The sequence below is a fragment of the Aulonocara sp. 'chitande type north' Nkhata Bay genome, linkage group LG23 (genome assembly GCF_057382095.1).
Source record: "Aulonocara sp. 'chitande type north' Nkhata Bay isolate Kocher_YH1m ecotype deep benthic linkage group LG23, A_spYH_male_GT1.1, whole genome shotgun sequence".
NCBI lineage: Eukaryota > Metazoa > Chordata > Actinopteri > Cichliformes > Cichlidae > Aulonocara > Aulonocara sp. 'chitande type north' Nkhata Bay.
Window position 1 is genome coordinate 4,751,526 of NC_141365.1, and position 25,084 is coordinate 4,776,609.

Here is a 25,084-nt window from a genome sequence, read left to right on the forward strand (position 1 = left end):
AAGCAGCATAAAGTTTGCATATGAAGTCAAACTACACCTTCTTTAATCTGGAACTGCAAATTAAATTGAACCTGAAATAAAATCCGAGTTTGGGGGTTGCATTTTAATCATGACTAACACTAACAAGCTGCACATCATGTCTCTGAAGTCTTTTGAAGCAGTTCAACTCCTCCTCGCCAGTTTGATCAGGCCCGCCTCCTGTCAGCGTAGCTCCAGCACCAGATGCCGGCTGCTCTCCCACAGGGTGCACTCTTTCTTCAGTCTGCGTTCATTGTGACTCTGAAAAAGATGACCCATAGAACCTAATCCGGATATTTGATGTCATTTTTTCACGCACTCTCTGATTTTTAAAATCAGAGGTAGGCTATGACTTTTTCGTGCACCTGAATTTATTGGTGACGGGCTATTTGTTATTTCTTTTATCTGCGCACTGTGAGCCTCACATAATGTACAAGTTAGGCTTTGTCATCGTGATAAGCTGCGCGTTTTTTCCATGGGGATCTGGAGCGCCAAAGCCCCTGGCTGAAAATCCCAGGTCCCAACTTGAGAGCAGTGCAGAGCAAAATGACAGACTGCAAGAGGAGATAGAAGGCCGACAGAACATTCTCTCCAAGGTAGGATAAATAGCTCATTTAATGTGTTTCCTTATATCCTGCATTTTACACTTTGTGCGCAAAAATTGAAAAGTTCCCGATTGCTGGTGGAAAATACATCCGTCCTCTTCTCTTTATAGCTGCTGGGTGATTATGACAAAGTGAAAGCCCTGTCGGAAGGCTCTGACTGTCGGTGTAAATGTGTTGTCAGACCCCTGAGCAGGAGCGCCTGTCGACGGATAGAAGAAGGGAGCGCCTCTGCGCAGGACTTCTACACCGTGGAGACCATCACTTCTGGACCGGAGTGCAAGTGCGCCTGCATCGCCCCACCATCAGCGGTCAACCCCTGCGAGGGAGAGTACAGGCTAAAAAAGCTTAGGGAAGCTGGGAACGAAAATGTCAAGGTGAAGTTTCCTCCTGACCATTTATCATGCCAGAGCCTCCCCGCAGGTGTTCATGCTCCAGCGACATCTGACTGTTGATTTGTAGATGGACCTGGACCCCTGGTGGCATGGATGTCTGATATTTATCAATTTCCGAAAAGGATAATCAATATTTTACCACAACCAGAGTTTGAATGGACTGGGGATGTACCTACTTCATGCATTCTATGTTATGAATTCTTTAACTTTGACGGAATTCACTTGATCATTTTTTGTTGTTGTTGTTTTAGCTGTCCACCATACTTGAGCTGCTGGAGGGATCCTTCTATGGCATGGATCTACTGAAGCTGCACTCCGTTACCAACAAGCTCATTGATCGCGTGGATCACATCGAAAAGGTAGCGCAACAGAAAACACAACAGGTGTGCGTGTAGTGGTGGCTTCTGGAGGTCCTGTTAAAGACTCCCTTAGGTGCTGTTTTCAGATTTACAAGAAGCTTGACCAGGAAGCAGTGCTCAGAGTTTCTGTTACATGTGGAACTTTATCTGCCAGAGCTTTTCTTTGGATCTTTGGATCCTTTTTCTTAGTCAGTAAATTACCAGAGATTTTTATACAGTACGTGTTTGTTGGGCTTTAGTCTATAAACTTACACAAGAGCAAAACTGTAATTACAGCACGAACATATAGAAGTTCCAAATTACCTAAAAGCAGCACATTTAATACATTACCTGAATGTTTATGCTCTTCTCACATGGACTTCGAGTGAAGCAGTTGGGAGTTTGTTGAACTCACTGAACTCCATATACTGAAATGAGCCAATAGCAACATAAACCATCAAGTTTTTCCCCTCGAACAGGTGCAGCAAAATGAACCAGAGGGTTGCGTGCTTATGCAGACGAGAGTACAACTCTCATAACTGAAAACACCTGTCAGAGCGTGCTGTCAGTCTGTTCGCCAAAAAATAAAGATAGGAGCCTGCACCTACCAAAGTTGAACCACAGAGTTGAAACGAGGTCTACAACTGGCTACAAGATGTTTTTTTATGTGTGTCATTGTTTTTGCTGCTTTAAAACTTTGATTGGTTTCCTGATTTAATTCATATTAATATATTAACAAAATACTTTTTCTTCCTCTGCTAGTGTTATGATTGCTGATCGTTAACAAAAATATAACACTTATGTTAGTAGCTTGATGTATCCATGTTTGCATTTAGGCGGTGTCTCTGAATCCACCTTTGGATGAGGTGAAGCCCAGGGAAGGTCCTACTAGTCAAACAGGTTTAACTGAAAGCCCGACTCCGCTTCCCCATCAGCCTCAGGATGGAAAGATAGTTGGAGAGGTTAGCAGAGCTGCAGCATATCAAGACCCAGAGGTAAGTGTAACATCTTAACATGGATATATCACAGCCTTAACCTATTGAGACACTGTAATAACATAGTAACTACATAACTACTGAGTTCCACAGATAAGTATTTGCCTGTCTTTAGCACCATAGCAAACTCTGTCTTTGCTTGGTAACAATTGGTGCAAAATGTGAATATTATCGAAGGGAAAACAAAATACTGTAACTAACTATTCCCTATTCAGTTCACAAACCAAGAAAGTTTGTAGTTTTTGTCATTAAATTAGACAACAAATTTTGCCTACATAAAGTACATTTATCTCTAACTAACACTTTTTACTCCACTTAAGCATTTTATACGATGTGCTTCATTCACACAAGCGTTTTTTTCTGTCTAATATTCACACTTTAATGAACCCATCGAAGAGAAACTTGGGGTACAGTATCTTGCTCAAGACTACTTTGGCATGCAGACTGGAGCAGCCAGGGATCAAACCACCAACCTTTTAATTAGATGACCTGCTCTACCTCCAGAAATACAGCCCCAAACAGCTTACTCGCCTGATGGCTTATACTCAGGCACATCTAATGTTATATTCATAGCAATTATTTTCATTTATAGCAAATGAATAGGTCACTTGTAGAGAGATGTGTGTAAATGTTAGAAAATAGAGAAAAGTGAATGAGGCAAAGTGTATAAAGTGTTTTGAATACTCGAGAGTAAAGCGCTCTATAAGAACCAGTCTGTTTACCTTTCACCATGTTTGCATGCAGTTGGTGTCTCTGAATCCATCTGTGGATGAGGTGAAGTTTTGGGAAAGTACTTCTGTTCAAGGAAGTGTGACTGAAAGCCCACCTACTCCTCTTCCAAATCAGCATAAGGATGGGAAGACAGTTGGTGAGGTCAGCAGGGCAGCAGCCAATCAAGACCCAGAGGTAAGTGTGACAATACTGATATCACAGGCTTAATCTATGGAGACGCTGTAATAACATAGTAGCAACTAAACAATTACCGGGTTCTACAGGTAATTATTTCCCTGTATTTAGTGAAATAACTGTTTTCTTATTAACTATTTAAATACAGCTACAATAAAATTATTTTCAACTGCAAATGTTTGTTACTAAAAATGAGAATACCTACATGGTTCAGTAAGTATTGCATCAAGTACTGCATGATTGCAGTACATCATGCCATCATGGGTAATATACTGAGATAACATTGTATCAGGAGTCACTTTTAATTTGCACCACTGATATTTCATATTGAATGCAAGGCTTTGGCTGAAGGAAACACGTATCAAAGAAGTGATCACAGTCAGATGTTTCTGTTTAGCCTGCTAACATTCCTCCAAAGCAAAAGGAACAATTACGTGTTCTTTCCACAAAGTCCTTCATAAAAATCATTGTCTCCATGATTAAGGCCCAGAAACGTGTAAAAGAAAGTTATTGATGTAATTGAAAGGATTGGCAGGACGACAGCAGACCTCAGACCACAGAGCATACTGCTGGGCCCTGGTCCCTGACAGCTTGAGTATAAACTTGAGAGCCCATCCAGGAGGATTGCATGGTCTTGGACTTTAAACACAGTTGATTCACTAGAAAATTTACAGGAAACGTCCAACAAGGTTATTAAAGTGACAGTAAAACAAGGCAAATGTTTTAGATTAGGTTTTTGATTAAAACTTTCCTCTGCACTGTGGGATCATTTGGGATCATTGTAGCTTGTTGGAGTTTCAGCTCTTCTATGCTATTCTCCTCACTAGATCTGAACACAGTTTCTTTGCCACACACCGACTCATTATTTACACAACTCCAAATTCTCTTTTGCTGGTAGTAAAAAATAAAAAACATAACGTACTTTTTGAATAACATGTTATGATTCAAGATTTCACAAATGTCTTTCTTACACCAATCCAAATTCTTGACAGCTGTTTGTACAGTTTATAGCCAAAGGGTCGTAATTGATCTCTTCTTAATACAGAGTGAACGATTTCCTCAGAAGTTGTGTGTACCTTGTCTAACAGGAAAAGCTTGACGGGAAGGTCATTGCGGAAAATCAACCCTTCTTACACACAGACGGCTCTGGTCAGATCACTGAGGTCAGACCTCAGGTGACCCTCAAAAGTAGCGCTAATAAGGAGGCTTCTCAGGTGTCAAAGGCTGGATCATCTGGAATGATTATCAGAGGAATGACTTTTTATAAATCTGAGCCTGATCCGATGGTGGCAGATGATGGGGAGCCTGGAGAGAACTGTGAGTGCAATCTGTCTGTTACCTTAAGCGGCATTAAAGCAACGAGAGAAGTGTTTATTAGTGTTTAAAGTGTTTAAAGAGAGAAGTGTTTATTCTGGATGTATAATTATATTCATTTGTACAGTTCAGGATGTGTCGTAGCAGTGAGAGATGGTCACAGAAGCTTTGCTGGCTCTCAGCTAACAAACAGCAGAACTCTGATTGTATTTCAACTCTGCTTCTAACATTTTCTTGTGGTACTCAAATCTTTTTCCTCTCTTTCTTTTAGTTTTTGAGTATCATGGTTTGAGCGGTGACGGCCCAGATAACCTCTTTATCGAAGAGAATCTGCTTCAACCCAGATCTCCTCGGCCCTGGACCAGAGAAGGACTGAGATTGTTTCGAACAAAAACAACAGGTCCTTTGCACGCACCTAAGAAGACCAGCCAATCAAAAAACACAAAAGAAACTGAGCCCTTAAAAACTCATCAAAGGTTTATCAGTGCCATGGGAACCACATCAGTGGATGTGTCTTCAGTTGCACCGAGTGACACATCCACAGTGAGAAGCATCAGCCTTGGACCGCCTATTGCAGAAAACAAACAAAGGACCACAAACTTCGTGCCTCAGACCACTCAAACAGTCACTGCTGGAATCACCAACAGACCAGTCCCTTCGCTGACTGAAGCAGCAAACATTTCTTTAAGTATTAGTCAGCAGAAAAAGAACAAAACCTCAGTCCAAGCCTCTGAAAATACAACGATGGAGGAAAATGCGCAAGCATTCACAACAACAAATACACCCACCAGTGTGAAGGAACCCTCTGGTCTGGAGCTAAAAGACCAATTGCAAACCATAGCTGGCAGTACTTCAGCTAATCCAGGCTCTGTTGAACTAAATCCAACAACAAAGCCTTTAACTACCAGCCTGGAGTCTACTATGACCCTCACAACCCACGCTGACCCGACCACAGCACCAGTACATCCCACAACAGCTGCCACAACTGCTACCTCCACACAGGCTGCTACTACAAAACAACCAGAAGAAACAACATCCACCAACTTCTCAGGCTCAGATTTGCCACAGACACCAACAGCTTTGCTTCCTGCAGCATTAACTACCTCGTCTTCAACCACCACCACCACAACTACCACCACTACCACCACTACCACTACCAAACAGGCTGCTCAGGTCAAACAGAGATACAAAATCAGCTGGGAAGAGGAAGGACACATGGAACTAGACGAACCGATGCAGAGGCATGAGGAATCCAGGCCAAAGAAACCCGGTAAATAATAAAGAACGTTGTGCCATCTGTGTCCACCTGCAGCCAGAGCCAGAGTATAGCCAGAAATTATTGTCAGCATATGTCACTTCAAATGTACGGACTTACCTCACATTTTCATTTAGAGAAACAGAAACTGATATTTGTTTGTGAATGACCGAACTTTACAAGACAGGGCTCTCTTCTCTGTGTTACCCCTCCCCTTTCCGTGATTCAAGCTGGTTAAAACAAAAGCCTTTAATTGTTTTCAGACCCTTTGACGTAGGTCTGGATGATGTTAAAGTGCCTTTAAAACTTCCCTCAGAGCTCTCTGTCTTCTTTACAGAGGAGTGCAAGGACACTTTGGCAACAATCTCCGAGCCAGTCACTCACAACACCTATGGCAGAAACGAGGGAGCATGGATGAAGGATCCAAAATCTGATAATGGCAAAATTTATGTGACAAACTTCTATTACGGAAACAACCTTCTGGAATTCCGCAACCTGGAAGTTTTCAAGCAAGGTAAGAATGTGTGCTTTTTGGAGTTAGAACTAGCTTTAATTTTACATTTTTTTGATAAGATGTAATAAATCTCATCGTCTACGTATCTTTTCAAGGCCGTTTCAGTAACTCCTACAAGCTTCCTTACAACTGGATTGGCACAGGCCATGTGGTCTATGGCGGGGCCTTCTATTACAATCGCGCCTTCTCCCGTGACATCATCAAGTTTGACCTACGACAGCGTTACGTGGCTGCCTGGACCATGCTGCACGATGCCCTGTATGAAGACTCATCGTCGCCTTGGGATTGGCGTAGCCACTCGGACATCGACTTTGCTGTGGACGAGAGCGGCCTGTGGATCATCTACCCGGCACTGGATGATGAGGGCTTCTTACAGGAAGTGGTTGTCCTAAGTCGACTGGACCCCTCAGACCTCAGCATGCAAAGGGAGACCACTTGGAGAACGGGGCTCAAGCGAAACCACTTCGGGAACTGCTTCGTTGTGTGTGGCGTCCTGTATGCTGTTGACAGCTATAACCAAAGAGACGCCAACCTGGAATATGCCTTCGACACACACACAAACACTCAAATGATTCCCAGAATGCCCTTCATCAACAACTACACCTACACCACACAGATTGACTACAATCCTAAGGAGGGTGTTTTGTACGCATGGGACAATGGACACCAAGTCACATACAACATAAAGTTTGCCTATGTTGATGCTCAGTAAGGATCTGTTTTAAGTGTAATTGTTAATACTATGGTTTATGGATTGTAGATCAGTCCACATGGCTTCATGTATGGAGAGAAGCGAGGGGCCAAATGTATAAAATTCAATATATTGTGTTCAAAATTGTTCTTATTAAGATTTTTTTTGTATTTCTACTTAAAATAAATTAATAAGAATTACTCCTCAGTCGACACATTAAGTTGCGCTCTATACTCTCATCAGCCACTTTACTAGGTATACACTGCTGCTTTAATTCTTCATGGCACAGACTCAAGAAGATGCTGGAAACATTCCTCAGATTTTGGTCCATATTGACACGGTAGCAACATAGTTGCTGAACATTTATTAGCTATACCTGCATGATGGCATTCAACCACATCTCAAAGGCACTCTATTGGATTGCGATCTGGTGGCTGTTGATTCCATTTCAAGTTAACGAGTGAGCAGTGAAGTAACAGTGAACTCATTGTCATGTTTAAGAAACTACTTTGAGTTCATCTGAACTTTGCGACAGGAAGCAGCCACCAAAGGATGGGTACACTGCGTCATAAAGAGATGGATATGGTGAGTAATAATACTCAGGGGCACATAATTGGAAGAGAGCTGTGGAAGAGAGCCTTTTGGCTCCTTCATGTTGTTTACACCACATTTTGACCCAATCATCTGAAAGTTCCAGCAGAAATGGAGGCTCAGACTAAGAAATGTTCTTTTCAATCTTATCTATAGTGAAATGTCGATTAGTCTGTGGAGACTGTAGCCTCAATTTCTTGGTCCTTGCTGACAGCACCCAGCATGGTCTTCTGTTGTTGTAGTCCATCTGCTTCAAAATACAACATGTGCAATCAGACATGCTCTTCTGCATAGCTCGGTTTTAATGAGTGTTTGTTTGAGTTACTGATGCCGTCCAACAGCTCATACAGTTCTCTGATCTCTGGTATCGCTAAGGCATTTAGAACTGCTGCAAACAGGATATTTCCTCTTTTTTTGGAGCATTCTCTATAAAGCCTACATATGCCTATGTGGGAAAACCCCAGTAGTTCAGCAAAAATATACAGACCAGCCAACCTGGCAACAACAACCACGCCAAGTTCTGCAAAGTCTCCTAAATCACCTTTCCCCATTGTAATGTTCAGTTTCACCAGTTGGATAGGGTCGTTTCCCCAATGCCTAAATGCACTCAGTTGCTGCAGTTTGATCGGCTGCATTAATAAGCAGCTGAACAGGTGTACCTAACAAAGTGGCCGGTGAATGAACATCGGGATGCTATAAAAGAGTAGCTGAATAATGTCGAAATGTTTCTGATCGACAGCTCTGTTCAAAGAAACAGAATTCATACACGGTTTTGTATCCTTTTTGAACTTTCAGCCTTATACGCCACACATCCTTCCTCACATGAAAGCGCTTACTCCCTCCATATCAGACTGCTTTGAGGAGACTGCAATAAAGTTTTGAGATGCTAACAGAAAATGTCTTCATTGTCTGGCTAAACACGGATAACACCTAATTGGCTCTAATCATAGCTTGCAAGTATTAATTAAAGTCAAATGCTGTGAGGATAGAAGGAAACCAGGCAGGAAAGGACTAAAAAGAAAAGAACATAAATACAGACATAAAATGAATGACTGTTCAAACCTGTAATTTAAACCACTGTTACTGGTTGTAAAGTTATTGTGGGCGAAAATACCCTGGAACAGCTTTTCTACCTGAGGAAAAAAAATCAAACGTATTCTGTTTAGGGTTTCCCTAACAGCTCAACAGGTACGAACACACGGCTACAGAAAATCCAGTGTTTATTTTGGTTTCTGCACATACAAAAAAATAAAAATAAAACAAGTTTTTTTATTGTACTTTTTCTTTGCCCCCATATACAGCAGAGATGCAGCGAAAACACTGTGGTGACCCAAATGTACTTCTGTAAGCAGAAAGGAATTTACAGACAAAGAGAAGGCCTTTGTTTGCAAAGAAAGAAAGAAAAGAAGCACAGCACAATCCTGCAACGACAAGAAACGCACAGCGATACAGAGACGACTTCGCTTTATCGCCATATTTATTATATGTGATTTATTATATAAGATCTGTCTCTATTCATAGCTTGACAAAAAACAAATAAGAAATTAAAAGCCAGAACAGTACATCCAATGTTCTGCATTAATAGTGCAAATTTTACCCTCAAATTAGCAAAACAGATCATAGACCATCATAATTCTGCACAAAAATGCAACTGTTCTCAAACGCAGTAAATAAAAGCAGGAGCTGTGTGGACGGAGAAGTACTCACAGTTTGTTTTTTGAAACCAGAGGTTAAACATCAGGCCTTTAGTGTAACTATTAAGTGTTTATGCAACTGAAAAAGGCATTTTTTGCCATTATATCAATTAGGATTTATCGTCTCATAAGTTCGAGTTAGTAAGTTGAAATTTTGATACAGAAAACTGAAACTTGTTGAATGTTTTTTTTAATTCAGTGGCAAAAACGAGCTTTTATAAGATATGATGAAGCTTTTTTTTATGCTCCGGGATAATAGAAACTAGTTTTTATGCATAAATAGATTTTCTATCTGCTATTTTTTATTTCATATATAAAAAAAACATGTTTTTTGGAGTCAACAGGAATAACAAAAAAAGCTATTTTAAAAAAAAATCACCAAAATAAAAATGAAAGAAAATAAAACTTGACTACTGAATTTTTCAAAGGAAAAAAAATGAGGGAATTGGATTAAACCACAGATGTGTGCTGTTACATAATAACAGCAATAAATATGTACAATATCCAAACCTGTCCATGAATATAGAAACACAGCGAAGACCCGAAAAAATTAACTAGTGAAAATCTTCATCAACAGCAATAGAAACCAGCAGATAACAGAACAATTAGCCAGATAGGGTTCAAAGATCACTTAACTTCCTGAGTTTGTGCCTCTGTTGCTGCAGATAACTCATCTGTCATGTCTGATACATCACTGATCAGATTTGCTTTATTCAGAGACAGAAAGAAATGATTATAGCACTCCATTTTATAGCAATCAGATACAAACAAACAGGTCATTTTAAATAAAAATGCATTTTTATAATGTATTTAATGTTTTTTAAGCACACACACACACACACACACACACACACACACACACACACACACACACACACACACACACACAGAGCTTTGGAGCTTGTGCAGAAAAAGAGAGCCGACTGAAAGTAAGCTGTAAGGGGTAAAAGTATTTGTGTTATGATGGGGTAACTCAAGGTTCAATGCTCTGCCCCCTGCCGCTAAACAATTACCCTTACATAAAGCATCTGGGGTTACACGGGTAAGTCAATGTTGCCACACAAGGAGCTAGTCTGCTGCTGCTTGGACCCTATTACAGTCCAGCTCCAGAAATCAGCCAGGAAGGGGCTGAACTGTGAGGACAAATTGAGCTTCCTCTGTAACCTCCAATGACTAGTTTTCTGCAGAGCACATTCATACAAATAAAAATGAGAAAAATTATTAACTGAGGTGTTATCTTGTGCTTCCGTTTATGAGTTTTAATGAGGAGGTGTAAAGAACGCAGGAGTCGCTGATGATCTTACGCAGACCCCATTAGCACGCCGACAGGAGGCGCAACCTTGTTCTCTGCTGGGGAGTTCTGGTAAAACGTGTCAGAGCGGTTCACCCGGAGCAGAGGCGGGATGGTGGAAGATCTGATGTGGAGGATCCTGGTGTCTGTTACTACACAGTCAATCTGCATCATCACCTCAAAGTCTTTGTCCCTTATAATGCTGTCTGTAAGGCAAGAAAGGGAGAAGAAGGTTGTGAAATAAATCTGCAAATAAAGTTAGCGTACCTTCATTTTGGTGTTTGCTCGAGTGGAGCGAGTGGAAGTGTACCGAGTATTGTTTGAGACAGTTGACATTAGGTAGGGGGGATAACTGCAGGGAGTTTGGGTGGAGGCTGGGCTACACAGATGGAGTCCAGAGGTGAGTCACACGCTGGATTTCTCCATCGTGGAGATAAACAAAACATCTCTAAACAAGAGCAGGACATGCGAACTGGAAAGAAGAAAAGTCTGGCGAGAGTGTGGGAGAAAGAAAGAGTGATTGCAGATGATGAGTCATTATGCTTCTTGCTGGGCTGAGAGACGAAGAGAAAGTTTGGCAAAGCTGAAAAGTCAGAAAGTTTTTGCCGCTGATGAGTCAGGCTGTTGTGTTAGAAGAAACCCGGGGAAAGCAGATGGTGTACAGTGCAGACAACGTTAAATACTGTATGTTTCACAGAGTCATCTGAAAGCTTGACCTACAAACAAGCAATCTGCTTTTATTTTGGAAAATTTAAACTTGGAAAAAGATACTGGACTTCACACAAGTGGTTCATGGTTTGTGGTATCCAGCAAGATATCTACACTCAGCCTGGGGCGGAAAAAACACCCTTTAAAGTGGACATTCTTATAAACTTTTTCTGGGGAGAAATGGGAATTAAAACATGTTGAAGGATCGCTTATATATTCACACTAACAAATAACTTGCGGCTTCTTTTGTGTGGGGGTTGAGATAAAATTCCCCATATGCATCACACCCAATCCAAACAGCCTGCAAAGATCTTTTAAAAAGCTTTGGTCATTTTTCCAGATACCCGTGTAAGCCATCAGCTTCCTAATCGTTCATCAGGACATACATTTGGAGGCAGTGGGAGTTCATCTGATTGTACAGAGGCTATAAAATAGCTCCTTCTCAAGACGGAAGATTCCACTGATGCTCATAACATTAGACAGCTAGTACCGGTAACTCTGACTTCATCTGCTGATAAACCTCCGATTTTGCACCTGCACTGAAACCAGAGCTTTTCCAATAGCTTCAGTGTTTCAGCAGACATCTCTGGAAGTCATTCTCTGCATCTGGATTTGTCGCTTTATGACCCTCTCAATTTAGGTCTGAAGGAGACTGGAAAAATGAATCATGTATATTGCGGCTGGATCGGTTCAAGGTCCCGTGCCTCTGAGAGGCTGGACTTATCACAGTGAGTTTACACATTTTTCGCCTTTTACGTTCAAAAGCAATAAAATCCACCCATGGCAAGGAACGCGGCTTTTGCTGCTACACTTGGACTTATGTGACCACTTGCTTGCAGAGTTCAGCTGCTGTTAGCAGACATTAGATGAATAAATAAAGTTTTTTTTTTTTCAGCCAAGCGGTTACTTGAGCTAAATGCTAAAAACAGCCTGCTAACATGCTGTGTTTACCATTTTAGTTCTATTTGCCAAATAGTGCTCCTGTAAATACAAATACTCACTATTTCAGTCGCACTTTGTTATTCCTTAATGAAATCAATACTTTTTAAGTGTACAGCAATGACCCTGTCATTTCTGGGCTACTGCCTAAACCATTATCCAAACTCAGGACTTACATGTAATACTCGACTCTGTTTACATCAGTCTTTCACCAGAATGCCAAACTGTGTAACGTCTTTTTAACTAACAGCTTGTGAGGCCTGAACAGTGAAAGAGGAAACACACAAACACACAGCTTTCAAATAGCAAGTCTTTGAAGAGGCTGCCAGATCTGCCATCCTGCTCTGCGTGGTCTCATTTCCTCCTTATACTGGTACCATCTGGATCTGTTTCAGAAACCTTCAGCGTCACAGCGAGCTGGTCTACGCTGATAAAGGCCCGATGTCTGGCAGCGGTGCATCTGAGGAAACCTGAGAGTGCATCTCAGGAGGACGTTGGCTGCCAGATTGGAACAAACTCTAAGGATATGTTCATGAAGGAAGGCCTTTTATTTTGTTTACATCAAAAGGAAGCATTATTCATCAGTAAGTATGGTCCCAAACTAAATAATGTGATTTGGGACAATGAAAATAAATGGAGGGTCACATTCACACAAACCATCAGTCCAGTTTTAATGAACTTTTCCAGTATGTTCGGCTTTAACTTACTAAACTACAAGCTATCATTCTACAGTAGAATGTAAGAGCCAATTAGAAGCAAAAAAAGTAATGCTCACCATTAGAAATAAAGAATAATACGCTTAGATTTGACTTAGTAACTGCCAGTTGTGAGGGGGAAAAACTGTCTGGTGAGAAGTTGCTAGCAGTAGCTGCAAAATCAATTGCTAAAGCCCCGATCACGGAGGCCTGCAGTCTGTGAGCCCTTGGCCATTGTTGATCACTAGGGAAACGTTTATATTCTGCAACTGGTTTGTGAGTGGTTGCTGGTAGTGCTGTGGTGGTGCTGCAGCGAAATCCTCCTTTTTAACCCGCTAGCAGGTTGCTGCGGTCATTTCCATAGAAAATGCCATTTCTGCCAACCGCCCTGGATACAGAGTCTGTCTGCATTCAAAGTAAAAAAGCTGCACCTTTCAAAATGTGTTGGCTGCTGTGGGACAGCAAAACTTTTATTTTGAAGGGAAATGTTCTCCATTTCCTAATATTTCAAGTTTTCAAGTTGGGGAATCCACATTTTTCCCTAGCAACCAGAGGTTTCCAGGGGGATCACTGACTGGTCTCTATGACTGAAGCCTTACTGAATTCAACCAACAAGTGGTTAAGATTCATCTGAACCGCAGCGCTCAATGATGGACCAAACAAGTCATTTCTAAAGGCACATAATCACTATAGTCACTGGAGTCTTATTTTTCTGGAGTGGCTTGAGTTAAACATTTGGTTTGGTGAGAGTGAACTCCATTTCTGAGCCCTGCTGTTTAGATTAGGGAAGTAGGAAAATCTGACCCTCAAGTCAATCAGCAGTATAGAGCTGTACATTGAACCCCCAGTGAAAGGCAGCCTGTTGGCTACAGTGCGCATGTATAATCTCACAGAAGTAAAAATAGACTGCAGTGCGTCTCATACGTCCATCCACCTGTAAGTGATGTCAACCCTGAAAAATTCCCCCCTTTCAAACACGTCGCTTTCAATTGATTGAGCTACTTTCAAACTCAGAGGATTACTGAATAAACACACCCCACAGCCCTTATAAGGAGCCACTGCTGTGGCTGATACATTTTTAGAGAAAACCAAATATGTCTAGATTAAATAACTCTATGACGTGTGGACGTTAGATCAAAAACTCCATCTTTAATGTTCAGTTATTGACCAAGACAGACTAAATGATCACTCCAGATTAGCCAAGCCTCTCCATCTCCTCCAGATGAAAACTATTTAGTGACTAGAGAAGGAAGGCATTCTTAAAGCAGAGCAGCAACAGGGAGCTGGAAAGAATTATCTTCCAGTACAGTATTACTCTCCAGTAAGAGGACAGTGTTTCTCCTTCTCTAAGGGTCTCACCCAACTAAATATGCATACATTTGCACTTAATCACTTCAAAGGTCCAAACAAGGACAGCATAAATCTAAAATGCTACTTGAAGGCTGCTATCTGTGCAGCACATGGGGCTCCATATCTAAAAGGAAAGAGGGCCGTGTGGAGATTGTGCTTCAGGAGAATTACTGCAACCTTTGCTTTGTCAGCCTTCCCTGTCTTGGTTTTGCATTAGTCCTAACTTTTCAGTCACAAGGCAGGAGCAGTTGTGTTATTTCTGAACATAAAACGGGTGTTAGCCCTCTCCCTAGGAACTACCACATCATCGAGCCAACTTATTACACGCAAAGACACGAACAGACAGGCATTAACCCGCTGTTTTGAATTTGTAACTCAATTCAAGCGTCCATGACAGATCATGCAAATTTGAGACCTTTGTTGAGCAATCGAGAATCTTTCCAGACCTGACGTTTCTTTATAAATGCCACCTTTGTTTGGCCATTTCAACAATTAGCTCACAAGCACATCTTGGATTTCACTATTTACTGCTTATTTCAATGGTTTCATTTGACTGGCCTGGACCTTAACATTCCTCCCTGACAAGACCAACCGAGAACAATGTTTACCTTCATCTATCTTCACCTAACACCCATCTCACAGAAAAAAAAATCTAAATGGCCTCGTCTCTCCTGCTGAGTGAGCGGCTCACATTTCACCCACTCACTCCTCCCAGGGTTAGCTGCTGAAACATTAACCAAATTGGATGCTTCTCCACTCACAAGTATGAAGTTAACAGGAAAACAAAAAGGTTCTCAAATAAAAATGACAGTTCAACTGTTAACAACAGTGTGGTGTCTTCCTATTTGCTTACATCAGACATAAACACAGCCCCTCTTGAGCGTGTTCTCTCTCAGCTCACTTCTACACGTGCTTTGTGAAAATCAGGCCACCTGTTACTGAAGCATCTAATGACCTGACTTTGATAGAACGCACTGATAATCCTGCAGATCTGACAGCCGTGAAGCAAAGTCTCGATAACGTCATGGATGTCAAAAACACGCATACACCAATTGTCAATCATTTGAGAATATGCACAAGTGCAAGTCTACGCTTTCTGCTGATCCAGTGTTTGTTTTTGAAGGCAGGTGGTGAGAATAAATGAGCGACTACATGAGCTGGAAAGCAGCCCCCAGAACGCAACCAAGCGCGCTCTGATTGCCACCCACTCTGTCCACAGCTGTGGACCGCAAGAGCGTTTTCAAGAGTAAATTGAGTCAGATGAGCTGTGTCTCTGCTCTCCCATCTGAAGCGGACATGAAATTTGCTTTAAGTTATTTGATTATGAAATGACAAGTTATTATGTGACTCAGTAACAATGAATGAATTGACCAGTGTACTCTGAGCAAAGTGCTTAGACTTTCAAGTAGGTTTAATAGTCAACTGATGCACTCCAGGCAAGAAACCAATGTTCTTCACTTATTTCTTTGCTTAACTGCTGCCTGTTGTTTAATTTGCTTCTAAACTAAACCCTTGAAAACACAACCACAGAAGTAAAACACAAAACTCTTGTTCTAATAGAATTTCTAACCCTTTTTTTCTGTAAATGTCTGAGGCCACAAGTAATGCATTCTTGTGGGCAAACGTGATTGAGAATGTGAACCTGGGCTGCCTTTTATCTGCCACATCGCGCTGCACTTCCAAACTGTGTCTGTGCTGCACTTCTTACCATTTATGTTCATGGCTGGCAACACGACAGACATCTTGGGTGGACTTCCTTTATTGTGGCTGGTGGCAGGAAGTAGGAGATGATCCTGAGAACAAAGAAGAGAAGGTTGGAAATTGGAGAACGCAACAAACTCAAAGCAAACAAAACATCCGACTTGTATGTGTTTAATGATAAAGAGGCCTTTCACAATGAGTTTAGAGCCTTTTCTTAAAGAATACACACGATCAGCTTCAGCAGCTTAACGAGGCTTCTGTCATCACGGGCAAGATAATAGGTGGAAGAAGCTGGGAGACGTTACAAGTTGCTTGTATTATTTATCAGAGCATGAAGCCGTTTGTTCCACAAAATGACTCCAAGCTGAAACTTTTAAAGCTATTAGAACCACTGCTGTGTAAAACTAATCTATATCCAGTGCACATTTTAACAGATGAGTAAAACTAGCAAAGCAAATTAATTAATTAATATTAATAATAATGATAACAAAAACAAAGAAAATGAGGAGATTAAGACAAAACAGAGTCTAAGAATGAAACAGGATGACAAAAGATGGTTCTTATTCTTTTCCCAGTTTGTGGGGCAAAAACATATTTGTGAACCCATAGAGGCTGAGAAAACCTAAACAGCTGCATCGACGCCTGCTGAAGACAATATCATGTGACCGGTGTAACGTTAACAACAGTGAACCTGAGCAGGTAACTGTGAGGTTCTGGTGTGAGTGACATGAAGAATTAAGGTTGCTAAGGTGACGGTAGACAGGAATATGGGTCCAGCAGATGGATTACAGAAAATAAACAGGATAGGGCAATGACAGTTTCTATTTCATAACAGTGAATACGAGAATGTGCTTCGTAGTTTCTGTAACGTTTCATCAAAATGGTGCAAAAATTCATAAAGAATTTTGTTTCGGTTAAGTGTATGTTGTGATCTGTGCTCATGGGAACTAAATATAAGCTGAAAAGGTGAAATTATGTGTTAAAATGACGGCGTGTCTGTGATTGGAGAGTGGAAGGAAAAACAGAAAACACCAGCCACATTACTGCTCCTCATCAGGGGCTTGACAAGTCCACATGACAGCTGATGCTGCCATAGCGATGGCTGAAAGCTGGCAGTGTTTCCATCACGTCGCCCCAATGCACACTTACATAAAGCCACAGGCGCCACAACAGCATCAGAAGTGACACAGGGCCACACAATGACGGCAGAGTAAGACACACCTGGACGATTCTTTCTTTAGCTCGCTGAGAGTTGTGTTTTCCATTGTCTTACCTCATTTACTACCTAAATTAAGACACAGGTGGTAACGCATCTGCACGGCCGTAAGCTGCCTTGATCGAAACGTGACCTTTTTGCAACATACTGCACAGAGTGACTTCAACTGCTGGAAGGTGCAAGAACAGACCATAATGAAAAAATACTTTTGTCTCAAGGGACAAAACTCAAAAATTTTGTGACTGGCTTTAAAATATAAACAATTTAATCCAGAACTTTGGCAGTCTTGTAATAACATCATACCAACTGGAGCAAAAAAAAAGAAAAAGCATTCCTGCTTTGTCAGACACACACACCCCGAAACCCAGGAAACCAAATACAGGCAAATAAACGGAGAGAGAAAAGCTAACGAGGTCTGTGAGAATTAAAAGAAGGTCACAGTGAATACCTGGCCTGTAACTAAAGACTTTACATGAAGTGTCTATTTATCATTTCGTCCTTATGTTTTTGTCATATTCATTAAAAAAAGTATTTTTGAATGCTATCTCCAGTTGAATAAAATCAAGATAAGATCAGATAACACACAGAAAGAAGAGGAACGGGCTAAAATGTGGAAAATGCAAGTGTAAGAGAAACACCTGAATAAAGTGCAATTCACCTTTAAAGAGTTCAAAATCTAAGAAACAAATTCCTAAATCTAACAAATCCACTGAAGCGCTTCATTATTGTTATTTTCTGTCTTTTTAATGCCTTTTTTTTGTAAGGAATGACTGGTTAATCAAACTAAAAAGCTGCCCTAAATTTACGTTTGAACTATTCAATTGTTTGTAAAATATCCACAAAGTTTCCTTTTGCCAAAAAACTTTTGTGAATGAAAGTTAAAAAGAGAGAGAGAGGGAGAGAGATTATTACCTGTAATGTTAATGGTTTCTGACACGAAGTTGGAGAAAGCAGACCACCCTCCTCCCCCTGCATCACAAAGCTGCTACAAACTAAAGGCTGGCTACTTGACCTGCAAAGACCTTCACCTCGGGTACACCATTGTTCCCTTTGTCCTTGTCGTCACTATGCCAACCTAAAGCCGAACCTTTGTGTCTCGATCTTTGGATACATATGTCAAAATTCTCACCGCCCTGACTAACCCTGAGCTTACCTTCACCGAGATTATCCAGCAGTCTAGAGCAGGAACATTCTTAGCCTTTCCAGTTAGACTCAGTCCAGCTTAATTATCACCAACCACAGAAAAAAGAAAAAAATGAAAAGAGAGAACAAAAAAGTGTTTTCCAGCTTCAAAAGAGTTTTTGATAGCAAATTTAATAATATCTCAGCGCTATCACTTTGGAAGCCGCTGTGCGTTTTTGTTGTTCAGTGAGATGGCAAAGAATAAAACTCCTGTAAAACTCAAAGCAAAAAGTTTACCGTGAACCAAACTAATTTCCCTTTTTCCTGGTTAGAACGAAGGGATGAAAGGCAGATATGAATATCATCAAGATAAGACTACAAGCCACATTTAACCATACATTTATATAGTGCTTTGTTCTATAAACTTGCAGGCCAATTTAAAACAAATAAAACCAAACAAGCACGCTTTCCAGAAAACTGGAATGGCCGATGGAAGCCCGTACCGGCACCGGCAAACTCCACACAGAATGGTTTGAGCAGAGCTTCTTGCTGTGAGGTAACAGTAATAACCAGTACCCCCCTGGCACTTAGTCTCAAATGCGCAACAATTAATAAAGATCAAGATAACTGACAGTAATATTTGAGTATAAACAAATATTGCAAATTCAAAACTGGCCTTTGGTTCAAAAGAAACCTCTCTGCTGAAGAAGAGAGACATTGCACTAAATTTGAATCCCTTGCTTAATTTTGGTTTAATCACAAATCTGACCAGATTCAAACAGAATGAAATCGGTTTAGTGTTGATGTGTAAAAACTTCCAGCTGCATTTTGCTTCATGTGCCTAATTCCCCCATTCACCTCAGCTAGAAACAAGTCCAAACTTACCCTACGGAAAGACACGACATAGAAGGTGTCGCCGCGGCGGTTCAGCTCATCAAAGAAGTCGGTGTACGTGTGACGAGGGGCGTAGTACACCTGCAGCTCACTGCCAGGACTCCTGTGGAAGAAACGCAGATAATTATGAAAACACTCGTCAGAGGAATATGGTAGCAATGAAACCTACAAACATTCAAGCATGCATACTTGTAATTAACTGCAGATAGTAAATGTAGGATAATCTGTAATATATCCATATTTCAACTATATGATTTATATCACAGCGTCCTATTTGATTTCTGCTTGTTCAAACACCAACTCAAACAGCAACTACTAAAACATCCCAGTGGTCTGTGCCTCAGTATAACAGACTTGCCCAGTAATTTGCTGCTGGAGCACAAAGTAAAGCCTAAAAACTGCTACTTCGCTATCTCACTGCAGCATTGAGTACTTCCTCCTATTTTTGGTGTTATGTTTTTTTCATCTGGCCTTAAAGAGGTTAACTTCTGAAAGTGATTTTCTTTCATTTTCCTATGAACTCAGATATTTTGTAGCCAGATTTAAAAGCGCCAAAAAGCCATTGACACCATCTGTGTGATCTAAACTGTGCAGCAGAAAAGTTTCTCGTTCATCGCCAAACTTCTAAAGCGGTGTGCAAGGGTCATCCTTTAAAAATCACTGCATCATAAATCGAATATTATAAAACTGTAAAATATAAAAAAAGGGGACAAATGCCAAAAACGCTCCAGTTTCTATTTAAAGCAACGCTTTGGTCAAATTCTACTAAAACACCAAAACATGGCAGGTTATTATGTCTACAGGTGCATCAACTAATCAACCTTCATTAAAACAAAACACAAACACCTGAAATTTTCTGTAGCCGGCCTTTACTTACTTTTCCGCAGTAGTTTCTGTGTATTGAACTGTCACAATCTGGCTGCCTTCATCCTCCTTATTTCCTGTTTTCTGTCAGGGAAAAACCAGACAATTAGCTATAATCTGTGCAACCACATCAATGCCCATGAAAGAGAACAGTAAAAATAAACAGTATTGCCTACATAAAAGCAGACTATCCTTTCAAAACTCCTAGAGATCCACACACACACACACACACATGTGTCAAGGTTTTCTCCTGATAAATTACATCTCGTTCAGAAATTTTACAGCTGTCATGAAGAAATAAAGACTCAGGTGGTGATCCACAGGCACATGTTACATCAGAGTGAGCAGATTTACTGTTCAACTCCAAAGGCCGAAAGGGTAAAACAGCTGAATACAGACAGGCAATAAACACCTCCACCTTTTCTGTTAATACAGATAAGAACAATGTGTGTATATATGAAGTGGGCAGATGGTTGGCTTTAGTAGACTGGACCTGCTGTGACAGATTTTGAAAAAAAAAGAAAAAATATGGAAAAAAGGAGCAGGGGGCACTAATCCCATAGCTCCCCTCTAAGTGTTATGTTTACTTTCTCAGGGCTGCCGGATTAAATTCAGCCCAATAAAGAGAAACGAGAGGCAGAAAAAGGGGTAGGTGTGACTGGAGGTGAAACAGTGGTGAAAGACAGGCTCTGGGTTGCCAAGAGACTTTTAAAGTGGAATGGCTTGAAATCCAAATGAGGTTTAGTTTGCAATATGTATTGCCAGCAGCAAATATCACGTAAATTTGTGCACGGACCATTACGTGTGTTTTACTGTTTTGCAAAACACACTGCTGTGACTTACCAGAATCGTCCTGGTGGGTTTGTGGTTGCTGTTATTCTCTCGTCTCGATTTGGTCTGCTGAACTTCGTGACGGTGGACCCAACCCCTCAACTCATGGGCCAGCCTGCCAAATTAACACAGTGCGTCTTTGCATTTTAGCATGAGGGGAAACATATGGACAGTAAGCTGTATATGAAATAAAGTTACTTACTCAATGCACTTGGTCCTGTTGACAGAAGGCTGGCAGGGCGGAGACGGTCTGACAAAGATGGGATCCTTTACCACCATCAGGGCTTTATCTTCAGATCTAAAACAGAATAAAAAGCACAGAGATGTGAAATAACCAAAGAGCCAAATCTTTGCACAGCCACTAAGATACTCAAAAATCTACGTCAACCTGCTAAAAATATTGTGAATAAAGAGCAAGAACTAATACGGCTGCATGCAGTTCACTGCAGGCAAAGTACCCATGGTGGAATAAGTAACAGGGAACAAAGTGGCACCAAATTGGAATTCATCTTGGCTTTAATGTGGTGATAATTACACTAGGAACTAATAAAAAAATTTTTTTGGTTCTTTTTGATCAACATGTGCAGAGGTGGCAGTGATCCAATCGCTGAATGCATGCATGAAGACATATACTTGCATCAAAGGGGCGAGTGCAGCGACGCATGCTGCTGTAAATCCTGCGCACAATTATCATAAACATGCTACAGAGTTGAGCACTGCCACCCAAATGGTCACATATAGTCTGACTCTGAGCACAGACAGATGAAAACAATCAAACGTTACCACATTTAAGTTCAAATGATTAGCACCACGCAGCACCTCCTGACTTTACTCTGCAGATTTTACTCCCTGACTCTGGTTGGAGAGTTACAGAGAGTGAATGTAACTCTCGAGGTGCCGATGTAGACTACCCAAAGAAAGTGCCCACCTGTGCGGGGCTTTGTTAAGAAAAATGTAAGTCAGCGACGTAATCCCTCCCCTGGGCCTCACCAACGTGAGCCAATTTGTTGACTATGCCTCATTTTCCCGTCTCTTAATGTCCTGGAAATGGTTCCATGAGACAACATGTCAGACCAAAGAGGCCTGATAGTAAGTTTAAAAGAGGGGCCCATTTTAACCTTCAAGCACATGAGCAGCTTCCTGTTCAGTGGGACCCTAAGATTAGATCATTCTTCTCACTGCTGGGTTTGGTGCTGTCACCCCTTTTTCAAAGGCTAATGTGTTCCTTCCTGCCTGCGCTGTGTTTAATGCTGCTGAGAAACTTGATACTACACAAGAACAGTCTGCATTAACATGTGACAAAGCCTAGGCAGAGATCTAACACACAACGCAGGATGCCTTGGAGACGTTAGATGTTTGACCACCTTGCAAAACATAATTTTCATGACATGGGGAGTCAGGTATGGTACCAAACAGGAATGTTATTCATGCAATTTACAAATGTAACTGCAGGATCTGGAGTGCATTTAGAAAAAACAAAGAATATATACATAAGCACATAGAAAAATAAACTATTAACAATATACAGCTTTCTGTCAAACAAGAACTGACCCCAATTTCTCACCTTGCAGTTCAAAGCGCAACTACTAGACTACAGCAAGGACGCTGGAGGCATTCAAACGGCTGTTTGGACAAGGTAGGTGATCAGCTGCCACTTGTGTTTACATGGGCCTTAATGAGCTTCACCGGTTCAGACTGAGCACAGGTGCATCCTGGTCTAGTTACATACTGGATAAACATGCTGTTGTGAAGGCAGTTAGGGGGTTTAGCTCATTACCTGTCGCCCATCTCAGACGGCCTGCTGCCAAGAGTGTCAGGACCCATCAGGCGTTCAATTTCTGCCTCTGGTGAGAAACCCAACAGGTGTCTGCCACTGTGCTGCGTGGAAGCAACTTCGAGCGAAGAGCCCGGGCCACCCTGAAACAGACTGATGACAAAGAAAAAAGTCAGTTAAGAAAAACAAAAAACCCGCAGGTGAGGTAAAATCAGGACACTTGAGTTAGAAAAGAAATGTAAAAAAAAGAACTTGGTGCTGGACTGAAATGCACGTGACCCACATCCTGTGCACAGGAGGGATTTTTGTTTTTAGCCATGAGCAGAATCTGAACTCTGATCTCGACTGCACTACCCAAAGGGCGCATGCACACAAGCAAAAATACACACAGTTACTTTGAGTGGTATTACTACGCTGTGTGGCATTTTCATTTCAAAGGGATCTAACCTCAAAGCGGGCATTTTTTACATTCCAGAGGAGAGCCCAAACACAAAAAGCCACAGATGTGAGCACAGGTAGAGGCTCACACACACTTCAGATACTGTGAATGCAACCGCAAAAGCAAACTCATTCGCATGTTTCCATGTTTAACCTCTAGATAAAAAGGAAAGAAAAAAGTGGATTTTAGTAAAGAGAAGTTTCAGATCCAGAAAAGATATGCTTGGATCCTCGTGGAGAATGAAATTCCCAGTAGGAAATAAACATTTTTATAAAATGAGAACAGAAAATTTTTCAATATACTTGGAGGTGAACTGCGCTCTTGAGTTACACAACCCCTCCATCTGCTAGCTGAGAGGAATCAAGTCCCCCCCCTTTGGTGTAGTTTTATATAACTCATTACAATTTGTCCCAATTGTTAATATTACAAGCAGAGATAAGAAAAATGACCATGTGCAAATGCTTTTTGCATTTCTTTCTTATGTTTGAAGCCAGAATGATTTTATTTTACTTTCACAAGTGGTAACAGTTTACTTTTGCCCCAGCCCATCACAGTGTTTTGAGAGTTATTCATCCATTAGTCAAGAAGTCCTATAAACTCTGGCAGCAACATCAGAGGACTGAACTGTACACACAAGAACAATACGGCACATATGAACTATTAATCGCCACTTTCTTTTCCAAGAGATTGGCTTTGGTCAGGATAAAGGTGGGCTTTTATAGCATGTGCATTAATGGACTACATACTACTCAGTACTATGCTCTGGTGCTTGGCTCCAGAGCATAGTAGTAAAGTCTTACGGGGAAACCCCCAAAAGTATTACCATGCAAAGTCAATGACTTTTAATATACACAAATATTAGCTCAACCGATGATCACCTTTTACTTTTTGTTCAATATACTTGATAAAAGAGATTTTTCTTCGTTTTGAGGGAGTGGGGCGGTTAAAAAGTTGAAGACATCGTCTGAAAAGGAAAACGTTTTTTGCATAATATCTTACATGTAGGGCGTGCTTCCCACTGTGAGTCACGGGGCTTCCCATTTCTATTCAGTCAATAATCATGGCAGAAATATTCATGCAGCCTGACAATATCAGCGTCATCAGCACTCATTTGGTTTGAATTGAATTTCAGCCATCGATCACTGTATCAAATGACTTTTTATGGCAAGTGAAAGCATTCATCTGTTCAGTGTCCCACGCTCACCTCATTGGTGCAACATTAAGAACGAGGAACACCACGACCACCATGAGGCACACCGCTCTCCTTTTGGGTGCTGTTGCTTTCAGCACTGTGTTCTGCAGAGAAAGCGAGGAAACCCATTGTAGTAAAAACGACTTCCAACACGTGCACATGTGCCTGTACTGTGAGGGAAGCGCTGGTCGTATCTCACCTTGCTCAGAAGGCCCTCCAGCTGTTTCTTTAGGTTGCCGTTCTCATTCTTGAGCACCTCGTTCTCAGACAGCGCCACCTTCAGGCGAGCTTCCAGCGAAAGCAAATACTCTTTCTTCTTTTTCCGAGACAGGGATGCTGACTCGCGGTTTTTTATCATGCGCTGCTGTCTCTGGGACAACTTGGACTACAGTGGGAATGTGAGAAAAAAACAGAAACAAGGACATCATTTATTATTGAAGTTACGCCAATATTTTATCCTTCCTCGACTCCAAACAGGAAAGAGAAGCAGTTACTTCCTAAGCCACCCGTTGGACTGCAGACCACAGGTTCTTCTGACTTAAATAAAAAGTCTTTTGAATCACATGAGCAGTTGTTTTTAGTAAAATGATCCAAAAGTGTCTTGGGAATGAGGAGAAAACTAGAAACATCTCGTGCTTCCAAAAAGTTAGGTTACGGCTGTCTCATCCAATATGCATTACAGATATCATAAATACAGCATCAGAGGAGATTCACTCAATCACTACATCTCTACTGAGTCACCACCAGTACAGAAC

General features: G+C 41.2%; 2 protein-coding genes across 4 annotated transcripts in view; one reads left to right on the plus strand and one right to left on the minus strand.

Annotated features, from left to right (window-relative positions):
• The first annotated feature begins 35 nt into the window (after positions 1–35).
• olfml2ba (olfactomedin-like 2Ba) lies at positions 36–8,516 on the plus strand. 2 transcript variants are annotated; one of them, XM_086283437.1, is made up of 9 exons: positions 36–614; positions 734–997; positions 1,267–1,374; positions 2,190–2,348; positions 3,093–3,254; positions 4,343–4,571; positions 4,840–5,838; positions 6,161–6,337; positions 6,433–8,516. In XM_086283437.1, exons 1-9 carry the CDS (start codon positions 447–449, stop codon positions 7,047–7,049), a joined length of 2,883 nt encoding a protein of 960 aa, XP_086139563.1. In that variant the 5' UTR covers positions 36–446; the 3' UTR covers positions 7,050–8,516. The 2 variants fall into 2 exon arrangements, with proteins under 2 accessions (XP_086139563.1, XP_086139564.1); XM_086283438.1 differs by having other exon boundaries at positions 504–614; positions 805–997.
• Positions 8,517–8,822: 306 nt separating this feature from the next.
• atf6 (activating transcription factor 6) overlaps positions 8,823–25,084 on the minus strand; it is a 30,523-nt gene continuing 14,261 nt past the window's right edge. The window contains exons 8-17 of one of the 2 annotated variants that reach the window (XR_015127197.1): positions 24,529–24,714; positions 24,342–24,433; positions 22,702–22,851; positions 21,127–21,222; positions 20,937–21,039; positions 20,107–20,177; positions 19,221–19,332; positions 18,367–18,434; positions 16,005–16,089; positions 10,760–10,810 (exon numbers count right to left, since the gene is read on the minus strand). Coding sequence is in view for 1 of the 2 variants with exons in the window: in XM_086283450.1 (XP_086139576.1) it covers positions 10,614–10,810; positions 16,005–16,089; positions 19,221–19,332; positions 20,107–20,177; positions 20,937–21,039; positions 21,127–21,222; positions 22,702–22,851; positions 24,342–24,433; positions 24,529–24,714 (1,092 nt within the window). In the remaining variant the exon portion in view is untranslated. Of the gene's footprint in view, positions 10,811–16,004; positions 16,090–18,366; positions 18,435–19,220; positions 19,333–20,106; positions 20,178–20,936; positions 21,040–21,126; positions 21,223–22,701; positions 22,852–24,341; positions 24,434–24,528; positions 24,715–25,084 lie in introns of both variants that reach the window. The other variant, XM_086283450.1, reaches the window with a different exon arrangement.